Source organism: Marmota monax, unplaced genomic scaffold, assembly GCF_021218885.2.
Source record: "Marmota monax isolate L192 unplaced genomic scaffold, Marmota_monax_Labrador192_F-V1.1 WCK01_AAM20220418_F8-fsc00077, whole genome shotgun sequence".
NCBI lineage: Eukaryota > Metazoa > Chordata > Mammalia > Rodentia > Sciuridae > Marmota > Marmota monax.
In genome coordinates, this window is record NW_026694610.1 from 5,675,715 (window position 1) to 5,690,640 (window position 14,926).

The 14,926-nt window shown below is 38.8% G+C and overlaps 1 protein-coding gene across 5 annotated transcripts in view; it reads left to right on the forward strand.

Annotated features, from left to right (window-relative positions):
* Mtmr12 (myotubularin related protein 12) overlaps nucleotides 1–14,926 on the forward strand; it is an 81,132-nt gene that overhangs the window by 32,563 nt on the left and 33,643 nt on the right. For 4 of the 5 annotated variants that reach the window (XM_058572090.1, XM_046422320.2, XM_046422322.2 and 1 more), the window contains 5 exons: nucleotides 2,385–2,527; nucleotides 4,533–4,605; nucleotides 5,341–5,471; nucleotides 7,412–7,505; nucleotides 11,678–11,807. In XM_058572090.1, the coding sequence (XP_058428073.1) occupies nucleotides 2,385–2,527; nucleotides 4,533–4,605; nucleotides 5,341–5,471; nucleotides 7,412–7,505; nucleotides 11,678–11,807 (571 nt within the window). The remainder of the gene's footprint in view (nucleotides 1–2,384; nucleotides 2,528–4,532; nucleotides 4,606–5,340; nucleotides 5,472–7,411; nucleotides 7,506–11,677; nucleotides 11,808–14,926) is intronic. The other variant, XM_046422321.2, reaches the window with a different exon arrangement.

Here is a 14,926-nt window from a genome sequence, read left to right on the forward strand (position 1 = left end):
CCTGGGGCCACTGGGGCTTTGCTCTGAGTCATTCATTATGAATGGATTGCTTGAATTTTTTTGAGACTGGAAAAAGTGGCAGTAGCTTAAGTTAGGTTTTATCACATTTGAGTTCAGGAACAGAAACTATTTGGTGAAGTATCCTCTCCATTTATGGAAATTCCTGTCAGCTATGTATTCTTTTTTCCATTTTTTCCCAATTCAAAATAACTTTTTAAATAAATTTTTATGTGCATTTTCCCAAAACAATAGAGACCCCATTGTGGTATTTTTAAACTTTGTTCCAGTTTGTCCAGGGAATGTGAATATGTACAAGTTTCTGACTGATCCATGTTATTTGGTAAAACATATTAGAACCCTTTAACTTTTTTCCTTTTTTTAATAGTACATCTTAATTTTACAGAATAGTGGGCTTCAATACAGCATATTCGTACTTGCATATAACATTTTGATCATTTCCACCTTTTTTTAATGTTTTTAAATTTCAAAGGCTTTTTTTTTCTACAATGTTGACTTAAACTTTGATTCGTATCTCCTGTTGTTTTTTTCTTTTCTTGGACTTATAGATTCTGAAATTAACTTTTGTTTTAAATTTTGTGTCATATTCTCCCTTCTCCTGGCTTACTAGACGGTCTCTTCTAGGTGCACAGCTGTGAGTTTACAGTTAACTTCTCTGAGTCTCAGTTTTCTAAAGTAGACTAAGATCGTTTTCAACTCCCAACTCTCATGATTCAAGAGTTTGTCTGGTACAAACAATTTGTAACCATGGTGCAGCTTGCCATGTCTGTGGAGAGTCTCACCAGGAAGGTCGTAATAGGACTACATTGCTGATTTCTAGGCTCCATACAAAACTCTGGTAATGGGCTATCCTGGTCTTGAGGAGAGCCTCGCTGATAAAAGCTGTTGCACATTAGGAGTTGAAGCACAGGAAACTTTGCCCACGTGTCTTTCACCTTGAACTAAGCTGTGACATTTTGGGGCGACTATTTTAAACCCTAAAGAGGCCCTGACTTCATTGTTTTCTTTAAACTCTGTTGTTTAAAGAGGCTGACCTAGTGACTGAGCCATCTTCCAATATTTCCTTAGTGTTTCAGCCAGGGGCAATTAACCCCTTGAAAGATAAAAAAAGAAAACACTGTAATATGGGCCCTTGGATTGTTTGAGTGCCTGAAATTCTTCTTTGTTTTCTTTCTTTTTTTTAAATATTTATTCTTTAGTTGTAGTAGAACACAATACCTCTATTTTATTTATTTTTATGTGGTGCTGAGGATGGAACCCAGGGTCTCGCACATGCTAGGCGAGTGCTCTACCACTGAGTCACAACCTCAGCCCTCTTCTTTGTTTTCTTATTGCAAGCTAGACAAAATGTATTTTCAGCCCAAAAAATAAATTTAAAGATGGAAAAATCCAGAGGGAGATTCTGGGGGAAGATAGCTGAATGAGAAGAATACTCCTTTTGTTGTTGTTGTTGCAGAGTATTTACATTTAGTTTTTTCATTTTCCCCTTTTTCTTCTCTTTCCTACCCTCACCAAGACATCTCAGCCCTCATGAGTATCTCTGCTTCCATGGAGCAGAGAATGCTTACCTGTACCCCAGTCCTAACTTTTTAACTATAAAGAGAATTTCTGTCTCTAGGAAATATAGCTTCTCATGTTGGCTGGGTGCCTGCAGATAGAGCAGGAGAAGTGACACCTGGAGAGGAAATGTTCTCATCTAAGAAAGAGAGGAAACTCACCCCCCCAGTACCACACACACACATACACACACACACACACACACACACACTGCCTCTGACCTTTTTTTTCCCTCTCATCCTCCCAGTGTGCAGCCAGAACAAGGTGGTCATGCTGTGGAAGGCTGCAGTGCCTCTTGTGTCTGAGGAAATCCTGGAGCTCTCACAGGAAAAGGGAGTGGGACCTGCATCCAGGCATGCAAGCAAGCTGCTCCAGTCTTTGCTCACTTAGGGTATTGCAGTTGTTGAACCTCTGCTGGGGTCAAAGTAATAAAAACACTAAAATATATGCTTGAAAGTGCAACTGAAATCATTACCACCTATTTGGAAACTTCCATTATTTGTAGTGAGACACCTCTGAGTCTTTTTTCTTTCTTTTTTTCCTCCAGTGCTAGGGATCAAACCCAGGGCCTCACACATGCTACCACTGAGCTGAGTCCCCAGGCTCTATCTGAGCCATTTTGTTTTCCATACTCTGCTTCATCTTCTCTCCTAAAATTTGCACTTCTTGACCTTCTCGAAAAGTGGCTCATTTTGAAGTGCTGCATTGTACTATGTTTGTCCTCATTAAATAGAGTGCAGAAAGTTCTTAATGTTTGCATACGGTGTTAACTGAGGACCCTAAGAAGGACTTGTTTTGGTTTCCACCAGGTGAACAGCTGCTTTGTGAAGCCAACACTGTCCTGAAGTATGTGCAGGAAGATTCCTGTCAGCGTGGAGTCTATGGGAGACTTGTTTGCACAGACTTCAAGATTGCCTTCTTAGGCGATGACGAATCTGCATTGGATAATGGTGTATGTATGAGCTGTGTTTGGAGGGAATGGAGTTATGGCTCCATTGTTTCTTCCCTCAGCTTCTCAATTCTTCCACCCCAACTCTAACACATAATAAAAACAAAAGAGAGAAGTCTCATCACTTATCTGCTTTCTATCCTTCAGGAGTTTCTTTCAGCTGTAGGACCATTCAGAAATTTCCCACCTATGCCTCATGTCATGCTGGTTTGCTTTTAACCTCAAAAGTTGACACTATCAGTGTTTTTTCATTTTCTTCTGTATTTTAGCACTCATTAAAGCTGGGCCTTGTGGTGCACCCCTCTAATCCCAGCAACTCAGGAGGCTGAGACGGGAGGATTACCAGTTCAAAGTCAGCCTCAGCAACTTAGCAAGGCCCTAAACAACTTAGACCCTGTCTCAAAATAAAAACAGAGGGCTAGAGGGACTGGGGCTATAGCTCAGTGGCAGAGCACTTGCCTAGCATGTGTGGGGAACTGGGTTCCATCCTTAGCACCACATAAAAGTAAACAAATAAAATAAAGGCATTCTGTCCGTCTATCTACAACTACAAGATAAAATTTTTAAAAAGGTGAGAGCTGGGGGAAGAATGTTTGGGGCTGGCTCAGTGATGGAGTGGAGTGTTCGTATCGCATGTGTGAGGCACTGGGTTTGAGCCTCAACACTATGTAAAAATAAATAAATAAAATAAAAGGTCTATATACAACTAAAAATATAATAAGAAAAAAAAGAAAACGGGGACTGGAGTTGTGGCTCAGTGGTAGAGCGCTTGCCTAGCATGTGTGAGGCCCTGGGTTCGATCCTCAACACCACATATGAATAAACAAATAAAGTGTAAAATCCACTGGCAACTAAAAAAAAATTAAAAAAAAAAAGAATGGCTAGAATCTTAGAGACTTATGGGTCACCAATACTGATCCAACTTTAGGAAAAAAGGGGGGATTGGGGTGTGGCTAAGTGGTTAAGTGCCCCTGGGTTCAATCCCCAATATATATATATAAAAAAAAAATCAACCAATCATTGAAATAACATGTCCCAAATGTACTACTTCCCCATGTTTTCTCTATTCTAAAACTCTTCCTCAAATCTAGAAACTAAGTTCGATACTGAAATGGATTGCAAGTGTAGCATTTGAATTTGGGTCTACTTTATGCCTAATCTGAATCTAGTGGCAACATTCTTGTGAGACTTGTTCCTACTTATTACTGAGCTGCTGGGGAAGGAGAAGACTGCAACACTGGAAGAGCACTGTGTGGTAATGGAAGCCCAGTCAGGCCCGCCCCCGCCCTATGCCCGCAATATGCAGGCCATCCTGGACCACCCTTGGCCTTTTGTTTTTGCTTTTATTTATTTATTTATTTTTGCAATATTAGGGACTGAACCCAGGGTTGCTTTACTACTAAGCTACACCCCTAGCCCTTTTTACTTTTTGTTTTGAGACAGGTTCTTCCTAAGTTGCTGAGACTGGCCTCAATCTTGCCATTCTCCTGCCTCACCTTCCCAATAGCTGTAGTTGTAGGCTCGTGCCAGCCTGCCTGGCTCCTCCCTTGCTTCTTAAATAGCAGCATGGTTGCTGCTTCCAAGTCTGGTCTCTTGTGCTGCTGTACACTGTAGTGACTTAATTCCTTTTCCTTTATAAAAACAGCATTCACCATAAACTTTAATCTCCCAGTGTTTTCTTCCCAAAGATCTCAGGTAGCTTGTCAGTCATCTCAGCATTTATGTGGAGGAACATTAACCTGCACGTCACTTGCCCATACTTCTCAAAGTGACTGTGTGGAGTGGAGGGCCTGGAAACAGCCCAGAAATTGCATGGTCTGCCCAAGTTTGAAAGAATCAGTGCTTATAAACTCTTCTCCCATACTCACTTGTCCCTTTCCTAAGAATATACAGATGCATTCCCCCATTTATTTCAAAGTGCAAGTGGAGAATGGTGATTTACTCTGCTTATAAATGTCTTAACAGTGCATAGAAGGGAGTCACATTTATTTCCTTTTGAATCTTTTAGGAAACTCAGTTTAAGAATAAGGTTATGGGAGAAAATGACATTACACTCCACTGTGTTGATCAGATTTATGGAGGTAAGGATCTCTTTTCCCTTGGATTATTGTCAGCTTTTGAATATATAGTTAGTAATGATGATAATATTATTATAGCCCTTTATAGTTCACAAAAATATATTCATATAAATTACCTTACTTAAGTCAGTTTTATGGATGATAAATTGAAATGTGAAGTAGCTTGTTTGGAGTTACTTAGCTAGAGGAGTACTGATCCTTCTATATTCATGTTTAAGGCTGATTTTTGAAGGTCTGTTGTATTGCATCAGAATATCTTTTCTGCTGGCTAAACAGGCCTCTCCTGCCAATTCATTCTGTTTCTCTTCTCCATTTTTGTGTTCAGGGCACTTCCAGAAGTTATTTAATAGCTATTTATGATGTTCTTAGTACCAATAGGTGCTAACTGGGTAGCTCTGGGACAGAAAGAAGGTGTCAGGAGGGGCCTCAGTACAAACCTAGGGGTTGACTGGCAGAAATGCATGTCCCTAGTGCTCTTTCTTCCATCCATTATGATCTCAGCTTTCAGAGCTGTGTTTTCTTCAGGCCAGTGAAATCTATTCTGCTAATAGTGGCCAGTCCATTTGGGTCTTATGCTTGCTCCAGGGCAGTGAATAACCCTGTGTGCTCTCAGAGTCAGGGCCCCTGCTGGGACAGTCTGAATGCCTATTCTAAGAAGTTAGCAGTCTGCCTTGTTTTCACATTAATTTATTGTTGTATAACATAATTTTTCTTCCCAATTTCATCATTGATCTATAGTGTTTGATGAGAAAAAAAAAATTCTCTCTGAACAACTGAAGAAATACCCTGAGAAACTTATCATCCACTGCAAAGACCTCCGAGTGTTTCACTTTTGTCTGAGATACACAAAAGAAGAGGAAGTCAAAAGGGTAACTAGTCGAAATTGTTTTTAGGTTTTGTTTCCCTTCAGGTTTTCCCCACTGACTCTAGGTTTCGCTTACATTGACTGAAGGTGGAGGGGAGCCTTTTATTTTGTGAAATTGAATCCAGTGTTCTTTTTTTTTTTTGATCCTGGGAATTGAACCCAGGGGCGCTTAACCATTGAGCAACATCCCCGACCCTTTTTATTTTTTATTTTGAGACAGGGTCTCAGTTGCTTAGGGCCTTGCTAAGTTGCTGAGGCTGACTTTGAACTTGTGATCCTCCTACCTCAGCCTTGAGAGCCACTGGGATTACAGGTGTGCACCACCCCACTCTGTGGATCCCATATTCTTTCTTCAGAATGTGAGAGGTAATTGGTAAAGCATGCCTGCATATCATCTTAGCACATGCTACCTTTACTCCTTCAATTCATAATGGTTTGATTTCTAGAGCCACTAAAAGATGGGAGGTGATAAGCCAGGTCAGGAAGTAGTTGAGAAAGAGAAGGATGGGATAGGTTTAAGTTGTCTCTCATTGCCATCCAACCTATTCTAAAGACAGTTGCACTGTCTTCCTATTCCTGTGAATAAATGAGTCACTCTTGGAGGTAGTGGTTGTGCTTGAAAGGAGGAGGTACAGCTAAGAACAGCTAAGGTTAGAGGAACAAAGCCGAGTCACCGGGTGTGCCTTTGGAGACTGTGAACATGATTCCCTGGTTGTCATGGCAAATTGAGATCCATAACTGAGTGAACTGAAAAAATGGCTGTAGCAATTTGGTGTTCATTATAACTTCCAAGATTTGTCTTATTGAGATTATAAAGATCTCACATTTGCCAGTATCATACATCATGCCGCAGTCTGGCTGGGCACAATCAGGAGCCACTTATCAAAAGAAACTAACTTTATTTTTAGAACCACACACGCCAAACAAAACAGCCTCTCAGGAAAAACCCTCAGAGCCTCAACTGCCACCACCGGCTTTCCACAAGCCTCTCTCTCCCACACAAGCTTCTCTCCACCTCCCACAATCCTCCTGCTCTTGAGGCCGATTGGCTGGGTCACGTGGGCGGAGCCAAAAAAGTCCCCCAATGAGCAGCTCCGTGGTCTGAAAGGGCAGGGAAACAGCCCAATGAGCATCACCGCAGAGGAGCCAATCAGCTAGATGTTGCTGGGGCCGCTGTGAGCCAATCATCAGCCGGCAGCTGGAAGTTTGCTGGCAGCTTGAAGTTTGCTGGGGCCCCTTCGGCTGTGGCTCTCAACACATCAGGGGAGATTTAGCAAGAGTCTAGTGCGTCTTTTCTGTAATGAGTCATGTACACTTACTTCCAGGTCACGGCTTGATTGTCTTTCATATGGTAGTGTGGTATTTCAGGTAGAATGACACACATGACTTGTGTACATATTCTGAGGGGAGAAAGAGTGATATGGAGAATGTACTGAGAATCCGGAATCCTCACTTAGAACATTGATTTTAGTCATCTATCAAAACATAATTTTGTTTAGTACAGTAGACAAACAGAAGGCACAGTAGACTGAGTTCTTCTTCATCTTCTAGAAGATTCTAAAGACCACAGGTGAGTCAGAAAGAACAGCTAAATGTCTTGGCTATTATCTGATATCACCTGTAAATCTTCAACATGTCAGATATTTGGAATACCTGACTTTAATAGGGCACTTAAGATTTTTAGCACTTTGTTTTTGAGAAATTTGACTATATTATAAAAACTTATCCCTACAAATTCAGAGCTCAATAAGTCTGACAAAATAGTATTCTGTTGGTCTGGCATTATTCCAACAACTAAATTATAGATTCATACTTTAACAAGGATTACTGGGTTGACCCTAGAGCTCCATTAGCATGACTGAGAACCTAGACAACTTGGCTCCTACTTTTCTTAGTGTTTACCTGTCAAAATCGTAACTATTCCCATTGGTCCATTCTTTCTAGATTGTCCATGGCATAATTCATCATACCCAGACCTCTATACTTCTTAAGAGATTATTTCTGTTTTCCTATGCAACTGCTGCACAAAACAATACAGGTAAGCATCTTCTGGGTTTAATTAGAGGATAGACAGTGTCCTTTATACTTTTCTAAAAAATCTGTAAACATGAGAGGGTTTTTTGTTTTTTGTTTTTCTTTTCTCTAGCAGTTGGTCATCTCTTTCTTGGGTGATTCATTCAAAAGGTTTATATTTTTTCCCTGTGATTGTTTTTCTTTTTTTTTTTTTTTTGTGCTAGAGATGAACCCCAGGGGCATTTAACCACTGAGCCACATCCCAGCCCTTTATATTTTTTATTTTGAGACAGGGTCTTGCTAAGTTACTTATAGGGCATTGCTAGTCACTGAGGTTGGCCTTTAACTTGCAACCCCCTTCCTCAGTTTTTCAAGTTGCTGGGATTACAGGCATGCGTTAACTCATCTGCCTTTTGCAGTGATCTTTGTTTAACTTACCTTTTAGATTTTTTTACTTGCTTTTTGAAGTGGATTGCTGTTTAGTTGCTTTATTAAAAAAATATATTTTTTTTTAGTTGTAGATGGAAACAGTACCTTTATTTTATTTTTATGTGGTGCTGAGGATCAAACCCAGTGCCTCACACGTGCTAGGTGAGTGCTCTTTTCTCTGAGCCACAACCCCATCCCCTATTTGGTTGCTTTTTATGAAAAGTAAAATCAATATATTATACTAGGAGTATGAAACTATAGAAAAAAAAACAAAACTGGAACAAGTTTAAAATAACCCTATTTTTCCCTGGATTCTTTTTTATTTGAAAATAACCCCGTTTATCCCTGGGTTCTTTTAAATATACTTGATTTCATTTCATAAGATTCTAGAGAATGTCCTACATTCCTGAAAGTATTTAAACAATCAGAGCTTGTTTTATAGCAAATATTTTGAGGGAAATAAGACATCTGTACATAAGGAAACCTGTTCAGAAAGCTGTTTTGTTAAGAGAAAACTTAAAATACCAAATGTTTTCCATTTAGTTTGCATTTATTTTTTTATTTTTATTTTTTTAAAGAGAGAGAGAGAATTTTTTAATATTTATTTTTTAGTTTTCGGTGGACTCAACATCTTTATTTTATTTTTATGTGGTGCTGAAGATTGAACCCAGCGCCCCACGCATGCCAGGCGAGCACGTTATTGCTTGAGCCACATCCCCAGCCCTTAGTTTGCATTTAGTAACAAACTTTGGCCATCTGAATTAACCATTAGCCATGCCTAGCATATGTCTTTGTAGATGTCTGTCTTCTTCATTCTCCAGTTATTTTCCCTTAGTCTATTGACTTGCTGTGCCCATTACTCTTACCATGAAGTTGATGTTTACTGATCCTGAATCCCATATCAAGGAAGTGGCAGGTTTGTTTAAAAGCATATGTATAGGGCTGGGCATGTGTCTCAGGGTAGACCACTTGCCCAGCATGTGTGAGGCCCCAGTGTCAAACAAAACAAAAACAAACAAAATCCACCAACATATAAAGTTTTCTGGACTGCAGAGTTACTATCCACTCATTTAATAAACATTTATTGAATGCTTGCTGTGGGACACATCCTATACAGATGTGGAGGAGAGCAGGACTTAATCCCTGCCTCAAGGAGTGCACAAATAGGAGTAGAAGCTGAGAGATGTGTCCTCTGATGGACACCCACCCTCTCTGAGGGGGGCAAAAAATCAGAGAAGGCTGTGCCTTAATAAGTAGTGGAGGATGGTAGAAGCATCTGGTAGGTTTAGAGGAGTGCAGAGGTGTAGCTGTCTCAGAGAGCATGTTACATTTTGGGAACTGTGATAATTTAGATGAAATGATACAGGTATAGGTTTTGGTGTCTGTCCCATCTGAATTCAAATCCTTGCCCAGCTACTTTCTGGCTTTGTGATCTTGGAAATGACAGTGATCCCTCAGGACTTCCATTTTCTCATTTTAAAAACAGCAATGTTAATGCTTCCCTTGAAGTTTTGTGAAGAATCACAAAGTGTGAATAGCGTGGCACATAGGGTGCAGGCATTAAGAGTTAATAGAGCGGCTGTGGTTGCAGCTCCGTGGCAGAGTGCTTGCCTAGCACATGCGAGGCCTTGGGTTCGATCCTCAGCACCACATAAAAATGAATAAATAAAATAGAGGTATAGTGTCCAACTACAACTAGAAAATAAATATTTTAAAAAATGACTTTTTTGTTTATTATTATAATTCATATAAACATTTATTGGGCTCAGATTTTTAAATTCAGCCTTTTATATTCTGATTCTAGGTCTGGACTTAACATAGGATGATTTCCAGGCCAGCCAACATGTTGATCAGCATGCCAAAACCCTTATCTTGATTGATCCTGGCTGTTTCATTACCTTCTGGTGGCTTTTGTGCCAGAGACTCAGGATCTGAGGCATCTTTATTTTATTTTAATTCCATCTTTCTCCTCTCTTCCTTCTAGCCTCCATTTTTTTTTTTTTTTTTAAGTAAAGGTTATAATTTGACAGATGCTACTTGGCTAATTAGCTTACTCTTAATTGAGTAGGGGTACAGGTGGAAGCTTTACCAACTGAATATATTTCATTATTCCCTGGCTTCATAATTCACAAATGTGTTTTGAATGAAAGGTCCTAAATGTCTCTGACAGGGCATTTTAGGGAAAGATTTTTCTGTATTGCTAAGAATGTTTTCTTACTCCTACTATTGTTATTACTTACTGGGATTTTTTTTTTTTTTTTTGCATTCATGCATTATGGATATTTCCTTTACAGCTGCCTGGGTTTGAATTCTAGTTCTACATTATCTAGCTCTGTGTGACTTAGGCAAGGCAAGTTATCTGCCCTTTCTGTAACATCAAGGAAAATCTGTAACATCAAGGAAATTAAATTACCTCTTACATTACCTATCCTGTAAGGTTGTAAAGATTAAGCTAATAAAAGTATAATATGCTCAGAACAGTTTCTGGGACAATAGTGCTGTACAGGTTGAATATCCCTTATCCAAAATGCTTAGGATCAGGAGTATTTTGGATTTTGTAATATTTTCACATACATAATGAAATAATCTTGGGGAGAGAACCCAAGTCTAAACATAAAATGCATAAATATACCTTATATGAAGATAGTACAGTATCTTTAGTGCCCCTGGGTTTTGACTGCAACTTGTCACACATCAGGTGTGAAGATTTTCAGATAAGGGACATGCAGCCTATATAAGCATTCTTTGTTTGGTTTTTGTTTTCACAGTGCTGGGAATTAAACCCAGGACCTAGAGCATGATAAGTTAGCATTCTCCCTCTGAGCTGCATCCCCAGCCCTAAGAATTGAATATTGTCATCATCATTTTTCTTATTATTTTGCCATGATCTGCATTTCTTAAAAGAAGCAAGGAGGTTATTTTATCAAACACTTTGTTTTTCCCAGAAGACTTGGTTGGTTTTTTAGATATGCAAAGACTATTTTGGTGCATGTCACCTTCAACAAGTTGTGATGGCCCAGGAGAAGACCAAGGACCCAACTGCCAGGCTGTAAGAGCAGTACTCCCGGGCATTTTGTTCTAGCAGTTAGTGTCAGGACTGCATTAGGAGCAAAAGTACCTGTCACCATCATGTGGCCCTTAGAAGCCACATGATTTTTCTGTATTGCTAAGAATGTTTTCTTACTCCTAAGAAGAAAAGGGATTCTTTTCTTCAAATCAACACTAGCTTCTTCTTCCCTGACCCTTACCATAGCTGTTTGGTCTGTGTGTGGCCATCAGTAACAAAGTGTTGACAGTCCTCTAGACAATCCTCTTATAGGCATTGCATCTTTGAACTAAAAAAAGAGTTTACATTTAAGAATCTGACATGCTATTTAAATCAGTTTACTGTCTTATGAACATATTGTTAGGACTAAAAGTGTTTCATTACTTTAGCTTTTGTGCAAGCCTGTCTTCTATTGTTTCACATGATCCTTTTGTTTTATATAAATTGTCTCATAGTCAAATGACTGAAAATGTAGCTATAAATGACTTTTGCAAGAAATGGAATATGAATAATTCCTTTCCTACAATATAAAACAACAACCTTAGTCATAATTTAACTTAGATTAAAAAAAATGGAACAAGGTTAGTATTAAGCAGTCAGTTCTGCTTGGATAAAAATGGGCTTAGTGATAGAAATTGGGGTCTGAGGATGAACTTCCACATAATTAAAATACCAGTGCTTCAAAGAAAGATTTTATTGTCTTTTTGATTTTGTTTTGTTAGCTACTGATCCCAAGAACCAGACAGTAATGTTTGACACACTTAAGGACTGGTGCTGGGAGTTGGAACGGACAAAAGGCAATGTGAAGTACAAAGCAGTGAGTGTCAATGAAGGCTATAGAATCTCTGAGAGGTAAGCTCTCCTTGCTGGCTACTTGCCATATAATTCAACCATCTGAAATGTTTAGTGCTTTTAAATTTATTGACAGGGTTGTATAACCATCATCACAGTCCATTTTAGAACATTTTCATCATCATCCCCCCAAAATCTTCACATCCATTAGCAATCACTCTATATTTCCTCTGAACGTCTCCCTATCCCCAGCCCTAGGCAACCACTAATCTAATTATTGTCTCTATTATAGATTTCCCTGTTCTGAATATTTCATATAAATGGAATCATATAATATATAGTCTTTCATGACTGGCCTTTTACATTTAGTATAATGTTTTCAAAATTAATCCATGTTGAAGCATATTATTAGAATTTCACTCTTTTTTATTGCCAAATAGTGTTCCATGGTATGGATATACAACATTTTATTTATCCTTTTATTAGTTAATGGACATTTGGGTTACTTTTACTTTTCATCTCGTGAATTAGGCCTTCACAACATTCGTGTATGTATGAATATATGGTTTTAATTCTTTGTGATATATAATCTAGAAATTGAATTGCAAAAATATATGGTAACTATGGTTTAATTTGGGGGGGAATTGCCAGACTGTTTTCCATGATGATTGTACCATTTTACTTTCCACTACCAGTGTATAGGGATTCTTTTCTTCAAATCAACACTAGCTTCTATGTGTTTATGTTTTTGTGTATTTATGTTTTTAATTTTAATTTGCAATATTGGGGATTGAATCCAGGGGTACTCTTAACACTAAGCTACATTCCCAACCCTTTTATTTTTTTATTTTTTTTTTAGTTTTTTTATTGTTGGTTGTTCAAAACATTACATAGTTCTTGATATATCATATTTCACACTTTGATTCAAGTGGGTTATGAACTCCCATTTTTACCCCGTATACAAATTGCAGAATCACATCAGTTACACATCCATTGATTTACATATTGCCATACTAGTGTCTGTTGTATTCTGCTGCCTTTCCTATCCTCTACTATCCCCCCTCCCCTCCCCTTCCCTCCCCTCTTCTCTCTCTACCCCCTCTACTGTCATTCATTTCTCCCCCTTGTATTATTTTCCCCTTTCCCCTCACTTCCTCTTGTATGAAATTTTGTATAACCCTGAGGGTCTCCTTCCATTTCCATGCAATTTCCCTTCTCTCTTCCTTTCCCTCCCACCTCTCATCCCAGTTTAATGTTAATCTTCTTCTCCTGCTCTTCGTCCCTACTCTGTTCTTAGTTACTCTCCTTATATCAAAGAAGACATTTGGCATTTGTTTTTTAGGGATTGGCTAGCTTCACTTAGCATAATCTGCTCTAATGCCATCCATTTCCCTGCAAATTCTATGGTTTTGTCATTTTTTAATGCAGAGTAATACTCCATTGTGTATAAATGCCACATTTTTTTTTATCCATTCGTCTATTGAAGGGCATCTAGGTTGGTTCCACAGTCTTGCTATTGTGAACTGTGCTGCTATGAACATCGATGTAGCAGTGTCCCTGTAGCATGCTCTTTTTAGGTCTTTAGGGAATAGACCGAGAAGGGGAATAGCTGGGTCAAATGGTGGCTCCATTCCCAGCTTTCCAAGAAATCTCCATACTGCTTTCTAAATTGGCTGCACCAACCCTTTTAAAAAATTATTTTGAAACAGAGTCTGGCTAAGTTGCCCAGTCTGGCTTCAAATTTGCAATTCTCCTACCTTAGCTTCCCGAGTAGCTGGAATTACATGCATGTGTCACTGTGATTTGGAAACTTTTGTTTGTATTTTTGTCATGGTGCTGGGATGGAACTCGGGTCATACACATTCTGGGCAATTGCTGTATTGCTGAACTGTACCCTGAAGCCCTCAACACTAGCTTTATTTTTTATTTTTATTTATTTGTTTATTTATTTATTTTTGCAGTGCTAGGGATCAAACCCAGGGCCTTATGCATGCTAGGTTCAACACTAGATTTTATTTTAAAATATTTATTTTTTAGTTGTAGTTGGACATAATACCTTTATTTTATTTATTTATTTTTATGTGGTGCTGAGGATCGAACCCCTTGCATGTGCTAGGCAAGCGCTCTACTGCTGAGCCACAACCCCAGCCCTCAACACTAGATTTTAAAAGAAACCTCTTAAAATACTCAAAAGTGAGTTTGTATCTTTTTGTGATTGTTGCCATTTTTGTGCTATAACCTAAGTGTAAAAAAGGAGTTTCTTAATTTATAATGTTTTATTTCCTTTTATTGAATGCTTTGTTTATTCATTCAACAAAAAGTTTGAATGCCTATTATATGCCAAGAAGTGTCCTAATTACTAGAAAGATAGTAGTCAACAAGCACCTGAAAACCTGTGTCCTCCTGGAGCATTCCTTCTAGTGGGAGGAAGTCAATAATAAAGAAGTAAAATATCATATATTATAATTGCTAGGGAGCTGGCGGTACGGCTTAGTGGTAGAGTGTGTTTCTAGAATGCACATGTTCGATCCTTGGCGCACACACACAAAAATTAAGCTGGTGTTTTGGCTCAGTGGTAGTGCACTCATTTGGCATGTGTGAGGCACTGGATTCAATCCTCAGCACCACATAAAAATAAATAAATAAAATAAAGGTATTGTGTCAATCCACAATTTAAAAAATATTTTAGAAAAATTAAATTGGGCTGGGGCTGTAGCTCAGTTGAGAGTTTTATATATATATATATATATATATATATATATATATATATATATATAAGTAGATCAGGCAAAGGGCTGGGGAGTGCTGGAGGTTATGGTGGGGATGGTTGGTCAGGAAGGCCTCAGGATTAAATGACCTTTGAGCAAAGCCTTGAAGCAAATGAAAGATTGAGTTTGAGAGTGGCTGGCAGAGAAGTGTTGTAGGTGGAAGGAACAGTGAGGCAGGAGCTGTGTGAGCAGCAGTGAGGGATGAGGGCCAGCAGAGGAATAAGTGAAGGAAAAAGTAGAGGTGAGGAGAGGGAAAAGAGGGGACGGTTGGGTACTTTCAGAAGAATTTATCCTTCCTGACACGGAAAACAGTGAGGAGGAGTTTGAGCAGAGGCAGGGAGTGATCTGACCTACTTTTTAAAAGGATGACTCTGCATAATCTGTTTTTAGAAACCTGACTCTTATCATTTT